At 38.0% G+C, this 18,536-nt stretch overlaps 1 protein-coding gene across 1 annotated transcript in view; it reads left to right on the plus strand.

Annotated features, from left to right (window-relative positions):
- The first annotated feature begins 8,416 nt into the window (after window positions 1–8,416).
- LOC587213 (gamma-aminobutyric acid type B receptor subunit 1-like) overlaps window positions 8,417–18,536 on the plus strand; it is a 34,369-nt gene continuing 24,249 nt past the window's right edge. Inside the window, exons 1-4 of the mRNA XM_030998256.1 lie at window positions 8,417–8,828; window positions 11,534–11,671; window positions 12,529–12,699; window positions 15,851–15,952. Coding sequence (XP_030854116.1) covers window positions 8,493–8,828; window positions 11,534–11,671; window positions 12,529–12,699; window positions 15,851–15,952 — 747 coding nt within the window. The 5' untranslated portion in view covers window positions 8,417–8,492. The remainder of the gene's footprint in view (window positions 8,829–11,533; window positions 11,672–12,528; window positions 12,700–15,850; window positions 15,953–18,536) is intronic.

Below are 18,536 nucleotides of genomic sequence, written 5' to 3' on the forward strand. Positions count from 1 at the left end.
TCCGAGATCGCTCGGGTCGGGTAATGGGATCTCGACTCGCGCGACCGTAACACTGGCTTGATTTGTGGTCTCCCCCCCCCCCCCCCCCCCCCCCACTCAGTGTTATTTAGGGTACGCATAAGCTCGTTTCCTCTTTTTGAAAGTACCCCCTATCTGAGGACTGCCAACATTTCCGAACCCCCCTTTCGCGGGCTTTTCGCGGGCTTTTCCTGCCTTGGAGACCCCCCTAAATCAGGAAAAATGCTCAATGTACCCCCTAAATTCGGAATAACTTCTCAGGAGTCCAAAAAGATGAGAGAAAAAAAGGAAAAACACCCCCTTTTTAAAGAAATCTCCGGATGAAAAGTAAAATACACCCCCTTTTTTTTTACAATTCTCGGGCCGGACTTTGTCGCACGAAAAGTACCCCTTTACCGGACATTTTGGCAACACGCATGCGGTCATTCCGACCCCTGAGTGGGGGGGGGGGGGGGGGTAATTTTCATATATTTGTGGCATACAATAAAACGATTAATAAAAGGGAGTGGAAATCAAGTAAATAAATGTTTGGTTTTTTCTATCCAAGAAAATGAAATTGAGTCTCCCAGCATGCAGCCCCCCCCCCCACACATACACACAAACATAACGGGAGGGCGGGGGCATCAAATCCGTGAAGGATTGGAGGAGGATCGAGGAGGGGAAGCCTCAATCGTCATTCAATCAAAGATATAAGATTTTGAAATATTGAACAAATAAAGCGGTATATCAAATGAATCCTTTGGTAGACTCCTTTTTTAATAGGTGTGACCTAATTACGGACTATGTATGTGGGTGGGGGCGGGGGGGGGGCGGGGGGGGGGGGGGCGGGGGGGGGGGGAGTCTGAGCAAATGGGGAAGAACAAAGCTGGCTTAGGTAATTGGCTGCATAGGGGGGGGGGTATGCACATTGTTATGGAAAGATCAGGTAGGTTAAGGGTTAGGTTTTGAGATGTGGTTATTTTTTAGAAACATACCCCTACAACATTACTGATTAAATAATTCCTATCAATGCACAAACACAAGCTTTGTCAGATGCGCGTGCGCAAGCCTGTTTTGCAACGAGGCGCCGCGACGGTATATTTTTTTATCGAGGTTCATTTTGCGTTGGAGTTAGGCGATGAGAATCAATATTACCCTCATCTAGTTGCGGTGTGCTGATGGGACTTCGTCTTTGGAGTTGAAAGTGTATCATTGCATACCGTGAGGGCAAGCATTGGGATTATTGCTTTAAATTGGACAGTTGAGCAAAATATAGTTCAGTGATTTTACTCCTTCAAAGAGATGTAAGAGGCACGTTGTGTTCAGGCCGGTGAGTTTATCATCTTGCATTAATATAATAATAATTTGCAAATAATTTGTTTGAGTATTGTATTTCAATTCTTTTACAATATTTTCCTTCATTTATTTATCCGTGTACATAGTGTATAGGATTTGAAATAAGAGTTGAGTCACTTTTAATTAATATCCCCCCCCCCTTCCACATGGTTCCTTTGTTAATTAATATCATTCACATAAATGTGTTCAAGAAGAGATATAAACATGCAGAATTTCAAAATGATATTTTTGGCCATACAAAATATGATAAGAACATAAATTAATAGATATCAGTTACAAATTGCAGTTCGTTTTTAAAATATCACAGATTCACTTGGCAAATTTTTTTAGAAGAAATAAACAATCAGAAGCACTTTGTAAAAGGTAACCACTTTTTCATGAATTTCTTTTCTTTCAGATTTGTTTTACATATACTTTTCCATATCATAATAACAATTTATCGCTGATATTATGTGTTCAAAAACTGGCAAACACTGTTTGCATTGGCTGCACAAATTTCTTTCCTTACTATAATCATAATACAGTTGAGAGCACTGTTGTTATTCCCCTGAAACCCAAACAATTTATATTGATTTTTAAACTTAATATGTTATTACGGGACAGCCAATGCTCAAGTTTTTACCATTTTTCGTTTTAAACAAAATACAGTATATGTATAATAATGATTTCTTCACTGTTATTACAGAATGTACATAGGTTAACTGTAACTAATTTAAATCTTAACAAAGCATCTTTCATATAAAGAATTATATTTAGTATTTATTTATGACAACACATGTATGTCATATCTTTTGATCAAAATACGTTTTATATTGACAATCTGTTATAGTAGGGACCCCACTGGAAATAAGCTCTCGAGCTTTCGTGGGTTATCCTGTTCAAGCTGACTTATTTTTGATCTGTTATTATTGTATATTGTTGTATGTTGGAGGCTTGGCAAATAAAAATCAATCAATCAATCAATCATTGCCAATATATATTATGAACCGCTCTAAGAGCGGTTCATAATATAATATTTGAAATAATATGTGCAGGCATACACTCGAGGAAGTAGTCTGTTTATAGCTTGTTTTATGTTTTATTGCTTCTTTCTATAGTTATGTGGAGGTGTTGTGATATCCCTGCTGGAAAGAACACACTCATTCACACTCATTCACCCTGTGAACACAGTGAACACAGTGTGAAACACAGTGTGATTCACACTGTGAATGAGTATGAATGAGTGTGTTCTTTCCTTTTTCCGGTTATCCACACTGTGAACCACAGTGTGAAACGAATCGAGCACAATGTGAAAACGCCCCAATTTAACATTGTGGAGCACACTGTGATTCACAGTGTGAAAAACAGTGTGATTCACACTGTAAATGAGTGTGAATGAGTGTGTTTTTTCCTTTTCCGGTTATCCACACTGTGAACCACAATGTGAAATCGCCCCAATTGAACATTGTGGAGCACACTGTGATTTACAGTGTGAAACACAGTGTGATTCACACTGTGAATGAGTGTGAATGAGTGTGTTCTTTCCAGCAGGGATGGTGGTTCATTAACTTGACTTTCAATCTAAGGATCCGGATTGAGGGTTCGAATCTCAGCATAACATCAATCCATATTTTACCACTCTCCAATTGCTGGGGTTATGATAATTACAGGGCGTTCATGAAAAACAGTATAACTGCTGATGTGGCTACCTTTGTCTAATAAGACCCATATGTATTAACAGGGCTGTGTATTATACTATTTTAATCATTATATCATATTTAGAATACACTTTTTTCTTTGATTAGATTGTATTCGTGATATCTCGCAGCGCCAGGAGCGTCACAACGTGACGGACATGTGCGCTATATAAGAAGCCACCATTATTATTATTATTATTATATGTTATGTAAATCCCTTTGGAACAATGGGATAGTGATTTTTTGTTTCGTTTTTTGGTAGTTTTTCTACTGGTACCGCAATATTTATTATACACATATCCATTATAATTATTGTTAATTAGGTGAAAAACATTAAAAATCAATAAAAATAGCGAGCGTTGTAATCAATGATATTGGAAAAAATGATGTCATGGTTATAATGCGATGCCCTTTATGTCATAAAAATTGTACTGAAAATTGTATGTAAATAGTTTACATCAATCGGCCTTTTGGGCATGTTGGGTGATTGTAGAACGGCGATATTCACAGTGTTATGTTGCAGAGCATGGGGTTGTTTCACAAAGATCTTAAGTCGAACAAAACTCTAAGTTGGACTTAAACATTATGGAGAGCCATTTGTAGCCCTAAAATAAAATATATTAAAAAGCAAAAATTCAATTATTGTAGACTTTTCATAAATTCCACAACAAAAACATGAAATCTCCTTGAATATGAATGATTTGAATCAAGATTTTATGCCTTAACTTTTATCTTTAAAAATGCTAACGGCTTTCCATAATTGTTAAGTCTAACTTAGAGATAAGTTCAACGTAGGATCTTTGTGACACACCCCCCCCCCTTCCCCAGAGGTATATTTGTTATTAAACGCGTGCATTTCGTATGTTCGTGTATGGCATGAAAGTTTGATTGATTGTAACTTGCCTACATCAACAAGTCGATCTACTTTTAGGTTTACTGCATGAGAACATTCAACTTTAGCAAGGTCTTTTACTTCGCCTATAGCTAAAGAGCGAATCTTATTCCATATGCTTTTTTTGTACTTTGATGCCTGACTGGGAACAAATATTTCTGTATGTGTGCATCTTTAAAAACATTATACTAATGTTTTCCATGGATATACTTGTGTCTGTTTTATCACCATTATCAATACTATTCTTTGCTGTCTGATCAATAGATACGGTAAAATACATTATTTAGATAATACCACCCCCCCCCCACCTCTCCCTATCTCTCTCTCTCTCTCTCCCTCTCTCACACACACACACACAAAATGCAATATCGACAAAAGTACTAAAAATTCATGAAAAGTGAAAAGGTAAACTTTATAGTCTTTAACTACTCAATAAAGCTGACTTTTTTAGTCAATACAATTGAAGATCAAACTCGCACTAATGGATATTTGATTTGACGCCATTCCACAAAGCAATCAATAAACGCCATATTGTGCAACCATTGACGAGCATATCACTAGAGAGGTAGCCGCTGATAAATTCTTTGTCAAAACTGAAATAAAATGTTGCAAACATGATCATAACATTTTAATAGGATAACATATAGTACTGTGAACTTGAAGTCTGTTGTGACATGTACTTTTAGCTTATTTTTCAAACATGTTTATATAATGTTTTAATTTATTTAATGTGAAGATTTGGGATTCAAGTAACAATAAGGGGGAGGTCTAATAGGGCAATATTCATGAAATTAGTACATAACATGTACGAAAATGAAGAGACGTATGAATCTTCGAAATTTGATTTTTCCATATGAATATAAAAAACATTCTTTCTGAATCGTCAAATCGTTGGGATTATTGCTTTCCAGTCGAACTCTTGTTAACTAGTCAATATTAGGGAACGCAAAGGTCTGTATTCCACGATCTAAACTCAACACTGGGTTTTAAACCATTTTAAAGTCGAGTTTGCTAAAGGAAAATAGACTGAGATCTAATTTTTCTTTTGTTTATCATGACCTTAATCCCTGCGACGGGTTTGAAAGAAATAATGAAATACTATAAAGACTATGAAATCAGTTCTGTATAGATTAGATCGAGGATAAAGATCGTGTATGGATGCACCCAGTCTAATAATCGAATCATTACTGAATTGAATATGGAAACAACCGAAGACGGCTCCAATACTTGTCCCAATATAATGACACAATTCATATAATCAAATTGTACTTGGTATTGTCACGTTCACAGTCTGGATAATTATAGAAGGCCCCATTCGTTATTATTTGCGTTACAGACTGAAAGGTCACCATTAATTATCAATCTTCATTATCAAACGCTTTATAAAATAATGTTTGTACCGTGTTAAAAGCGTTAGTGGAAATTATTGATTTTCCTCCTTGGAATAAAACAAAAACGACAACAGTTAACACAAATACGACCGAGAACACAAAAGGGATATGAATTATGAATGAGGAAATGACAAAATGTGTTTTTTTACTGTCGTACCTGTCACTCTTTCCTCAAACAATTTTGCTGATAGTCTTTTGTCTATACTTGTTCTGATCGTATAGCTCATGCATGAGAGTGGTTCTACCTTGCTATTTGCAATGTCTTGAAATACAGTAAGAACGCACAACAATTTTTAATCTTGTGCGCGAATTTAATTATTGAAATATTGATCTCTTTGGTTATATTCTTTTCTTAAAGTTTTTTTTTTCCTCAAACAAAATATGATGACGAGGTGTTTTTGAAATCCATTTGAATTAAAAGAACTAACGCTCTTATTGTTTTTACATGCAGTAAACAGTCGTTGACTTTTTATATAAAATGCTGCAATATCAATTGATATTATTCGAATAATACACTGTCGCTCATAAAGGTGGAATATTTTTTTTAATCCCAATTTATGGAATTATTTAAAAAATAATTTAAAAATAATAGATCTAGATAATAGTATACTTTCTCAAATTTTATTGAATAATAATTGCCAATGTGTGTTTTGCGTGACTGCTGAAGTATGTGTATGCTACTATGCTTATCAACTAGGGGACCTATGCCCTTAAGTCATAAATGATAGTAATGAGGATTAATGCCCCACAAAAGGGCACTAATATATAACACATCGACACGGTTTTGATCCTGGGGCCTCACAGTTACGAGGCCATTGCTTTGTCACTAAACCATGACTGTACGCAGCGGGGGCTAGGGTAGGGGGCAGTTTCCATGAATTAAAAAAAACCCAGAAAATGCAATAAATTTTCAATAATTTTTGGCATTTTACCCCGGTTCCCAACATAAAAAATCTTCTGTGTGCCCATGCCTTGAGCCATAATGCATGGCCGTCCAGAGGATTTTGTTATGTTGGGGACCGGGGTAAAATGCAATAAATTATTGAAAATTTTATTTATGGAAACTGTCCCCTACCCTAGCCCCCGCTGCGTACAGTCATGGATCAGTGACAAAACAATGGCCTCGTAACTGTGAGGCCCCAGGATCAAAACCGTGTCGATGTGCTATATTAGTGCCCTTTTGTGGGGCAATAATCCTCATTACTGTCATTTATGACTTGAGGGCGTAGGTCCCCTCGTTAATAAGCATAATAGCATACACATGCTTTAGCAGTCCCGCAAAACACACATTGGCTAATTATTATTCAATAAAATCTGAGAATGTATACTATATTATCTAGATCTATTATTTTTAAATTATTTTTAAAATAATTCCATAAATTGGGGTAAAACTAAAATATTCCACCTTTATGAGCGACAGTGTATTTATAAACAAAAAATCAATGACATGCAGTTTTATTACTTTTTCATGTTCTGGCTGGGTTCCATCCGTGCCTGTATTTGCTTGCAGAAAATCCCTTATCGAAAGCTACAAAGCCCTAAAACTAGGTTGACATTTCTTCTTGACAATTACACACACCTATACCCAACCTGTAACCTAGTTTTATTCTGAACAGCAATGGTTTAATTAAAGACATCTCTAAAGCCATTTCGGGATCACCTTTCCTTCCTTTTCAGGAAGAGAAGCGCTCGCACTTTGTAAGTGATATCTGGCTTCGCTTGCAAGACAGCTTTCCTTATATGATATCCTCTTTTTAAAAGATAAATACTGTTCATGCGATTAAATTGTGAAATAATTTTTTTTGGAAGCGATTGAGAAAAATTGGTTGTGTAGTTCATGAGAATTGATGTACACCGTGAGGTAAAGGAATGATCAAAGTAAAAAGAAATCGACTCAATCTATAACTTTAAAGTTGCATGTACTCTATGGTGAAATAAAAGTATATAGGACTGTCAGGGGCGGATCTAGCTTTTTGCTAAGGGGGGGGGTTGACCAAAATAATGACGATGCGGAGCATCGTCCACGAGCCGCGAAGCGGCGAGCCGATTTTTTTGGGGGTGTTTATTTGAACCCCGTAAGTGATGTTTTCCTGGCATCTATTAACACAATGGAGACCATAAAAAGCAGTGCATGATAACGTCTTTTTAAATCAAGTAACAGTTAAATACACAGTTATATCCAGAGTTATCATGTGTTTGGTTAAGTTACCTGATGAGTTGAATATCTTCTCACAATATTTGCACTTGAAAGGGTTTCTCTCCAGCGTGCGTTCTTTTTTCTTTCTTTTTTTCTTTCTTTTTTTTTTTTTTTTTCCCTTTTTTTTTGGGGGGGGGGCCGCCCAAGGGGGGGGGGTTGCAACCCCCCCAACCCCCCCCCCCCCTGGATCCGCCACTGACTGTATGTGACATGAAACATTACGAGCATTCCTTTTCAGAGTGCAATTCTACCTCGACATTTATACCAAACTGCTTTACATAGACTGAGAAATCTAGCAAATTCTTTTTCATCTTACCAGAACGAACCAACTCTTTAACCCTGTTATCCTAATCGAATATACAGCCATGCATTTACATTGGCATTGAGTTACCGACCCTGATGAATGAAGCATCAATGATTTAAGTCACTTAGTCGATATCGAGTTTGAGATGCACTCAACCTATTTCGGATACTTAATAATAAAGTTTTGTAGAGGTTCCTATTTGATAACGACAAATCGTGGATTTATTATTTGCAATGAATATCCTCTCATGTGGTTCTTCCATTCATTCTTGGGTGTGTGGTGACGATGAATATTGAGAGCAATCAGTGGGGTTTCAAAGATACAACATTAATGAAAAGAAAGTAATTTTGAGTAAAATCTTACGCTTATTTAATGACTCCTGAATACAAAAGCAAATACGTTCCAGAAATCTACTCAAGGGCGATTCCATTAACCTTTTGTATTGCCATTAGAAATCGTGGTCAGACAAAATAATACGTCAATGTAATTTTCGCACGTTTATTTTTCAAAATGTAACGCACAAAGCTATTGGATTTGCCCTAGCTTGATTTTTCAAAAATGTCTTTGCGATTGTGTCCCTGTTTGTCTGTATGTCTAGACTTCGATTAGCAGACAACAACGACACAAAATTGATCCACACTGAGTAAGAACTCAAACAGAGAACGGAGACCAATTCACAATGCGGATTCAAGAACTCCATCTCTATCATGTTGGCATCATCATCATGCTCGTTGCAATGGTTCTACCACCATCAACCTCTGGGACCACGCTGGAGAGATGGTCCAACTGCACAACGACCAAAGACCTCTGGCCGAACTCGGCACGCTGGTCATCGTCATCGTCGACATCGAACTCCTCGAGCAAGATACCCCTGTACATCGCCGGGTTCTTACCCTTCAGTGACGAGTTCTTTGACCAGTTGGTGTGTACCGTGCTCATGGCCGTCGAGCACGTCAATGATGACCCGAACCTGCTGCCGGACTACGAGCTTCGGCTCATCTGGAACTGGACTCAGGTAGGTAGCTTACCGTTCAACGGTTGTTGGGGGTAGGATGGGTCGAGCCAATGAATGAGAAGGGATTGGCATCATAGATGACATGGGGGGGGGGGGGTGTCGTTTCGGTTTCAATAGGTAGATGAAGTGCGAATGAACAAGGGCACCATCAGTCCCCGTTACCCCCTTCCTCTATTGTCTCTTTTTCGTTCTTTTCTCCACATTCAACGATAGGGAGGGGTAGCATGTGCCCCCTGCATCTACACCACTGCTCTTTTAGGTACTGCCGAATCATTTCACTGAAAATCGAAAGACAGTACGCGTGTCTTCTAAAAGCATTCTCAACAAAACTGAGGTTACATACTTAATACTTCTTCTTCTTTACGTGCCATGTCCTGAGATGTTGGCGACCATGGAATGCCACAACTCTCTCTCCCATACTCTATGAAGTAATTCATTCTCCCCGAGATCAATTCCACTTTCAGAAATCCCACTCCTTAAGCTATTCATCCACAGAATCCTCCTTCTACCCCAACTCCGCCTCCCCTCTATTCTTCCAGTCAGTGCAAGACTATGATTGAAAAATTAAATTATATGCATATAATTATGTTTGCTATGAGAAATAGAAAGCATCTAAATTCTTATTATTTTACCACATTCTTGCTGACAAAATCACTACAGAATGAAAAGCACTGTAGATACTAGATAATCAGATTTTGTTTTGGTTATAAACACATACAAGTATTACAAAGCCAAATCATCAATTTTGTATTAGAAATATTATAGCATCTCAAGGACATGCCATGGCAGTCTGCCTTATGAATCATCATATAGCAAAACAGCTCGCAAGTCTTTATGTTTACCCATAATGTTTAACATCCTTTTCAAAGATTGAATATATGAGATCAATTTTGCTTTGTTATAATATCATGATAAAATACCATCTATCAGAAATTCTAGAAGTTATCATTATTAATAATATCCGCTCTTTTAAAACTTCCGGTACACGATACCGACTGCAATGTGGTATTTTTTCCCTTAGAAGTTGTCTGGCGACTTGCGAGATTTGGTGATAATGCAATTCAATACAGAGCCTACATACAGTGTTGTTCGGCACAAGTATAGCTTCATGAAAAGGGACATCGAAATTCAAGACACTGTACTAGATTCGACACTCTCTTTGCATGCAAGAGCAGAGTAATGTTTAGCAAAGCGAACAGAAATTTCCCCTTACGTCAAGATATGACCAAAATATACATCGGGGAAAAAAAAGACGGAAATTCGTGAGGACATCTTCGTAAGTTGATTCACAATCTAAATTTTGTTCTCGATCCAATTATAATTCCGCCGATGCGTGTTCAAGGCTATGAAAACACGAGTATCTATTGATCGCGCCTCGAGTTGTAAGCAGGTACGGTCGTAACAGTTGCACGAAGTGATATAAACCCCTTGATGTCCATGCTAGTGATAATGGTCAGTGGCGTAGTTTGGGTCAAAACATTGAGGGGGCCCCTGCATTGGGGAGGGGGCGCCCTTTTTAAAATCGAGCCATGAAATAGGAAGTAACTGGCCATTGGTTACTGGGGAGGGTATGAGGGGTGTCGTGGCATCTTCTTTTCATGTTTCCTCTCTCCCTCATCCTTTCCCTCTCACTGCATTTCTTCCCTAATTTTCGGCATTAAACGAAGGAGGGGGGGGGGGACGATCGACGTGAACCACCTGCAAATTGCGAAGGTGGTTGTTTTGATATTGGAGGTCAAATTGGACATCAATTTCTCGAGTCTGTAAACCGCATGGAGTTTCTTCTATAACCATGAATTAATTGCGAAAATGACGTGGCTCTCCTAATTAAAGCAAAAGAATATTGCTCATACTCAACAGATATCATATGATTCCTGGCTTTTGGTTTATGAATTCTCTACATGTCTTTAGCTTAAGGTCTTTATATTTCGTTCTTAATTTGTAACTATTTGAATATACTTGTACTTGATTGTTTTTTACTTTGTAAAGCGCATAGAGAAACTTCGGTTTATTATGCGCTCAATAAATCTATCTTTATTATTATTATTATATGAGAGCATTACTTTCAGAGTGTATACAGGATACATCGTTTCTTGCTCGTGGATTTGAACATGCTTTGGACATTGTCCTTTCATAGCGCAATTCTTTTAAAATCTACATCAATATAATGACGCATCCAGAGATTGGTTATCGGGGGGGGGGGGGGGAGGCTAAAAATGAATGAGTTCTGCACCATTCCGGGGAAGATCTTTTAAATAATTATAATTATAATATTAATTATAAAAACGCTTTTCAAAGTTGTTCTTTTATTAATCCCGTGATAGGAGGTAGCTAGTTTACACCGGTATTTTGATATTCAAGTAATGATAATGTAAGAAAATGTAATAATGTGGAGGTGTCGTGGCAGAGTGGTTCATTGACTTGACTCTCAAGCCAGTGGTTGAGGGTTCGAATGCCAGGTCGATACTAACGTCCTTTGGCAAGACATTAATCCACATTTGCCTCTCTCCACTCAGGTGTAAATGCGTCCCATGCGATTTTTTTTTTTTTTTTGGGGGGGGGGGGGTAATAATAATTGCAGGGCCCGCAGTATTTAGACTGATGTGGCTACCATGGGTAAATTATTATTATTAATTATTCATTATTACATGGCATATTAGTAATTATAACCAGAAATTGTAATTTTGTGCCTTCTCCTTATACAGGCACTCCCGGGTCCAGCACTTCAGCTTTTCTACGACATGGTCTACAACTCACCTCAAGTAGTCATGGCGTGGGGGCCGACCTACTCCCGAGTCGGTGAGGTCTTGAACCGCGTGGCTGGTCAGTACCATGTGGTACAGGTGTGTGAGCCGCGATTGATTGTTTGGGGCGAATATTTGGGGGTGGGGAGGTCCAATGGTTCGGGTAAAGGGTTGCTAGGTTTCAAGAGCGGATCTAGGGTTCTGTACCGAAAAAGGCAATGGTAGCAATCAAGCAATAATCAAAGTATATCACATTATTTTTAAAAAAAAATACTATTTGGGTCTAAAATAATATTATGAAAGGGAGGACAAGAGAACTTAACTAGGACACACTTTAAGGGGGTGCTTAATGTATCAAAGATGGGTCTCAAGAGGGACACGTCACCACATTAGCGCAAACGCAGTGGACGTGAATCATAACGTTTTAATATTTTTGTGCAAAACTATGCATTATAAGCTAAAGTTCAATTTTACCCTGGTATGAAGCTGTATATGGAAAAATGTCATACAAATTGTCAAATTGTCAATTGTAGAAATGCAGGTAATTTTCTATTTATCGATTACTTTTAAAGAGACCGGCTTGGTAGAATTCAGTTTGATAAGAATTTTACTAAATTTTGTCCCCCACTCCTCTGTCTCTCTCTCTCTCTCTCTCTCTCTCTCTTTATTTTGTTTTCTCTCTCTCTATCTCTCTCTCTCTCTCTCTCTGTCCTTAATAATTATGTCTCATTTCAATTGTCTCTTTCTCAAACTTTTACCATTATATTTGCTTTCTTTCTTTTTCTGTTTGTCTCTTCGCCCCCTCCCCCATCCACTCTCTCTCTCTCTCTCTCCCTTTCTCTCTTATTCTCTCTCTTTCTCCCTCTTTCTCTCTTTCTCTCTCTCTCTCTCTTTCTCTCTCTGTCTCTCTCTCTGTCTGTCTCTCTCTCTCTCTCTCTCTCTCTGTCGCCCTCCAGGTGGGAATCGCCCAATTTCAGTCGAACGAGCAACATGTGGAAACATACCCGTACACCGTTCAGATTTACCCGGCCAACTCGGTGTTTAACCCGGCTAGAATAGCCCTGCTGAGGAAGATGAAGTGGAAGAGAGCCGCTATTATCTACCAGAACGTCAATCTCTTCAGGAGTGTATGTCACGTGACTATTCTAATGAATACCGTAGAAGCTACTGTATGCTATAGAATCTTCTTTCGTCGACCAAATTAATTGATAAAAAAAAACACAATGATCCTCTTGAGTTGATGAAGTCTTTTTACATGATTAATATTTTGTATAGTCATAGCCTTTGAAAGCTTTCTGTAAAGATGAAAGAACTCATTTCATTATCATTGTGTAAACCGTGCAAGTTGCATTGTTTTCAACAGGGTTCGGCAATACAAACGATGTTTTAAAATTAATTGTAGAGATAAACTAATTAAATTTATTATCATTGTGTAAGCCGTGCAAGTTGCATTGTTATCAACACCATATGGCAACTCCTGCGATTTTGTTATAATTAATTGGATAAGGTGACAATGATTGAACTAAAAATAATGAAATAATAATCCTTACTAGACCTTAAGTATTACTAGTTCATTGTTATTCCCGTCAAAGGTGTATCTGAGATGCGGGTAGTGTTTGGCTACAGAGGCAATGAGTTCCATAAATATTAATACAACCGTTAGAACATGTATTGATATCATACAATATATGGACTATATGGAATATATGGTGTGTAATATACCATTTCTTTGGACCGCCGAAGGGGGTTATATTTTCCTAATGGGTTATAATATCTTCACGAAGCGCGCAGCGCTGAGGGATCTACAAGGGCGGATCTAGCTTTTTGCTAAGGGGGGGGGGGGGATGGGTTGATCCAGTGGCGGATGCATGATTTGTTTTCAATATTTTCTCTCAGTGGGGGGAGGGGGGAGGTAGAAAGCACTACAAAAAAAATTGTTGGTTGTTGCTGGTCAGCCCAAGGTGGGTTAGACCCCCTACCCCCCCCCCCCACCCCCAGATCCGCCCCTATGGGAACACATGACCACGAGGGAAAATGTGACTCCCGTACGGTCCAAAGGATGTCTATTGTACTCCTATTCAGTTGATATTTTGTATATTACATGTAATTAAGTGTAATTTCGACTTCTCGAGCCTGCAAACACTGGGTACGCGCTGGTGCGTGCAGAGTTGCTTGGATACGGTATGCTGCCAATATCTCAACATTAATCAATCATTTAACATAATGGAAGTAAAATTCGATTAGTTTTATAAACAGATAGTGGATATGCAGGGGCGGTCGAGCGGCTTCCAAAGTGGGGGCACCAAGAAAAAAAGGGCACTTTCTGGAGAAAAAAGGGCCCCTACAAAGGGAAATCTCAAAGCGAAAATATACAATCTTTTAGACATTGGTATACACCCCTACACTTTGATTACATCACCAGGAATGATTTTAACATTTGTCTCACTTTATACACCATACAAGATATTGCTTAAGCATCAGGTTTTGCAGTTGGGTATGAGCCTGCAAACACTGGGTACGCGATGGTGCGTGCTAGTAGCTTGGATACGGTATGCTGCCAATATATCATCATTAATCAATTCATTTAACATAACGGAAGTAAAATTCAATTGGGAAAAAACCCAATCCTGATGGGATTATAAACACATTCTCATAACGGAAGACTGAAAAGGCACGCATCTATAGAGCTTTGGGAGAAATTGCTCTCTATCGCTTGAAATTTGGGGCGCGTTTATTGATGAGAGGAAAAGGGGACACTTATCAGAAAAGAAAAGGAGCATGTGTCAAAGTACAAAGAGTAATTATCAGAGGTGAAAGTGGGGCACGTCTTACACCCTCAAAAAGAGGCACTCACCAGGAATGAATAAAGTCAGTCATGGAAATAGGAAATGGGCATTTTTCGACGGAAAAAGGGCCCCATCAGATTTCGATAGGGGCATTTATAGGAGGTGAAAAGGGGCAATTATGAAAAGGGGATAGGTCCCGGATAGGTCCCTTATTAGAAAGGAAAAGGGGCACGTATCATTGCTAAAAGGGATATTATCAGGTGTGAAAAGAGGCACTTATCGCACCTGAAAAGGGGCAATGACCAGATATGAAAAGGGGCTCTTATGTGAATGAAAAAGGGGCACTTGTAATAAAGGAAAATGTGATTAGTTAAAAGAAAATAGGCACCGATCAGATTTTGAAGGGGCATTTATCGGAGGTTAAGGGGGCACTTATCTGAAATGAAAAGGAGTTACTTCTCGTACCTTAAAAAGTCATTTACCAGAGAAGGGGCACTTATGAGAAGGGGAAGGGCTCTTTTTTAACGGGGCACTTATCATTGCGAAAAGGGGCACTTCTTAGAAAGGAAAGGGGGCACATGTGAAAATATAAGGTGCGCTTATCCGAGTTAAAATGGGGGAAAGTTATTACAAGGGGAACGGGCACTTATTACAAAGGAAACGGGGGACTTGTCAAAGTAAAAGAGGCACTCTCATATTTGAATAGGGCAATTATCAGAGGTAAAGGGGGCACTAATCAAAAGTTAAAAGAGGCACTTCTCGTACCTGAAACGGGGCACTTACTGGAGATTAAAAAGGGCACTTATGAGAATGGCAAATGGACACTTATTGCAAAGGAAAAAGGGAACTTGTCGGAGAAAAAGGGGCACGTGTCCAAATAAAAGGGGTACTTATCAGAGTTAAAGGGGCACTTTTCGGGTGCTTGAAAAAGTGGGGGCACAGTGCCCCCTGCCCCCGGGAGCGCCGCCTATGTAAAAAGGGGCACTTCTTATAAAGTTAAAGGGACACTTTTCCTATGTAAAAAAGGGGCACTTTTCGGGTGCTTGAAAAAGTGGGGGCACAGTGCCCCCTGCCCCCGGGAGGGCCGCCTCTGTGGATATGTATTGAATATTTCCTATGAGGTCGAGCAACTTTACTTTCTTTAATTTCGATACATTGTCTTCTTTTGATTACAAAATTGTATTACGCTTTTGAAATGATATTCATGTATGCACTTGGATAAAATCTTATCGGTGAAAAAATGACAAAGTTCAGACTTTTATAGTTTCCGATTACACAATGCAATTTAGAGTAGTACATGTAGTTGTAGTAATGACAATATTAATGATATTAATAATCGCCATCACAATTATGATGATACAAAATCAAAATAATAATAATAATGATAAAAACGAAGAAGAAGGAAGAAAGTTTATGATCATCGATAACAATGATACCAACAATAGCTTTTGTACCAATTTGAAAAAAAAGTTTCTTTGTTTTTTGTCTACAGGAAATGGTGGAACTAGCCACTATGATGCAAGCAGAAGGCTTCAATACCATCGCTATTGAAACCGCCAATGAAGATCCCAGGACCAATGTTCAAAGCTTAAAGGTATGACAAAGTTTTGGGGAATTTTGAAAATGGGTGGATAGTGATTCTTTACAATTTTGATATATTTGGATACCCCTGTGGATGTATTATAAGCACTATAAAATTTAGCCCCTAAAGCACCTCTGCTTTTGAGAAAAATTGAATATAACAATTTACCGGTGCTCCAGGTAAATTTTAATACATGTCAAATAGCGCCTAGGGCCGAACAATAGTAGCATGTGAGCATGAAAATCTCAGAACATGTAGTTGTGATATATAATTTCCAAACGGGAATAGCTAATCGGTCGATTTAAGTCAAGAAACATTGTTTTATATGTGTGTGTGTGTGTGTGTGTGTATTGGGTTTTTACAGACGTGTATCAATCAGATATGATTATTTACGTCTGGGACCGACCTTTAAACGTCACCATCCGAAAGACGTGACTCAGTTTCGAACCTGCGTCCTCGGCTGAATCAGTTTGTAACTTCCACTTTTTAGCTGGATTACAGGCGCACGCCACAACGCCTAGTTTTATAGCTTAATTAATAGCTTGACCTTGAGAGGGAGCTATACAACATAAAGAGTTTATTATTTACAATTTCATAACCTCGGACCCGAATTCAAACGCGACAACGATCACTGAATATTGTAGGATCGCATATGCTTCCAATATGTTCATTTGAACCAAATTCAAGATCCCATACCGATGACCTTTAAAGATAATTCAGACTCAAAATGCAATATCCTACAGTAAGAAGTATTTATTTATTTATCTTTCAATTTATTTATTTATTTTTCTATTTATTAATGTATAACTATATTCATTTATTAATATTTGTCTTGATTGATTGATTGCCTGAATGATCGATTTATTGATCGATTAATTTTATTGTTCATTCATTTTTCTGATATTTAGACAGGTTAGCACATTTCCATATATTGAAAAGATAGTGGTAGTCATCCATGAGGTTCTAATCAATAACAATATTCAATAACAATAATGATTATAAACTCAAAACAACAACAGAAATACAGAAGAAAATAAATATAGACTCGTCGTAACCAATATGATTTTTTCAATAAAATATCATTGCAAAATGTTGATATCTCAATATTTGTAGAATTCGTACAAATAGTTAGACACTTTTAAAATGGTATACTCCATTACTCCAGAGAAGTCGAATTTCAACTATTTTTGGTTTTGTATCAGGATCACTTCGTTTTTTGAAAATAAATAAAGTCCCAAGTGATAGGTAATCTGCCACAAGTAGTGGTTGAATTAGAGTGGATTCCTTTGCAGATTACAATATCATCCCTAAAGATAATGACCTCTAAAAAAGCGATGGCACCCCTGTTTTATTAAGGAGTAGCTAATTTAGAAACAATAATGTATTGCTTTATATTTGTACAGGATCCCTTCCAAATCTTAGGGGCCCTACCAATGCGCCTTTTGTTTGTATTCATTGTGTAATTATTATGTTTTTAATGAAAATAAATTAAAATGAATTGAATACTAATGGAAGGCACTACAAAGAAATCACGAATCAAGGGTACTGCTGGTGATAGGGTGAAGGCCATTGGAATATAGTTCGCTTTACCACCCGGATTATTGTTAATTAATTTAATAATACAACGTGTTTTCTTGTCAAATCACCAGCGCATCGCGCAAAATTGTAAATCAGAGGCATGTATAGGTTTGTTTAGCTTGACCTTCAGGCCATAAGGCATGGTATAGGCCTTTGTTTGCTCTATACTCTATTGAAGGAATTTATTAATTTTTGAATTGTTGATGTCCTAGCATGCATTTGTACACTTTGAATAGCTTATATGTTATTTATGTTTATGAAGCTCTTATCAGCCTTTAGAAGTGTTATTCAATATCAGGAATGGGAGGGGGTTGGGGGCCTAACTGATATCCCTGTAAAACTCGTAACACTGAAAAATGCCAAAATGAGGATACTCTTTAAAAACTCATTGGGCAAAAGTAATCGAATATTGGGTTAAAAAAATATGCATGTTTAAATGTTTTGGTTAAAGTGGTACTTACTTTGTAGTAAACTATGCCCAATTTTGTGTAAATTAATCAACATTCATGTTCACTTTTCATTCTATATTCTACTCCCAGTTGTTTCAGAGTGCAGTCGTAAAGTACCTTTTTTCTTGTAAATCGTATTATTTTATTTTATCTGAGGTAACGGGTGATACATATTATACCGGAGTGTTGGCTCAGTCAGTAGAGCGACCGCCTCACAACCGGCAGGTCGTGGGTTCGAACCCCGGCCGCGTCATACCAACAGACGTTAAAAGATGGGAGTTGTTGCTACCTTGTTTGGCGTTCAACAATAAGGGATAGAGTAACGTCGATCTGGCGCTGCTCAGTGGCTGCCGGGCACACGATCAATTGGGCAAAAAGAATTTCCGTTTCGGTTTAATAAAATTTGGAGTGGACTATTATTATTATTATTATTATTATTGTTATATCATGAAACTAAACATCATACCACCTATAGTTGCCAGAAGGCCGGGACTGGGTAGACAGATTTTTTGAATGGATCAATTGTCAACTCTGCAATCATGGACGTGAATCGTTGTATTTTCTTTTTC

The sequence above is a fragment of the Strongylocentrotus purpuratus genome, unplaced genomic scaffold, assembly GCF_000002235.5.
Source record: "Strongylocentrotus purpuratus isolate Spur 01 unplaced genomic scaffold, Spur_5.0 spur5_scaffold_4, whole genome shotgun sequence".
NCBI classification, from domain to species: domain Eukaryota; kingdom Metazoa; phylum Echinodermata; class Echinoidea; order Camarodonta; family Strongylocentrotidae; genus Strongylocentrotus; species Strongylocentrotus purpuratus.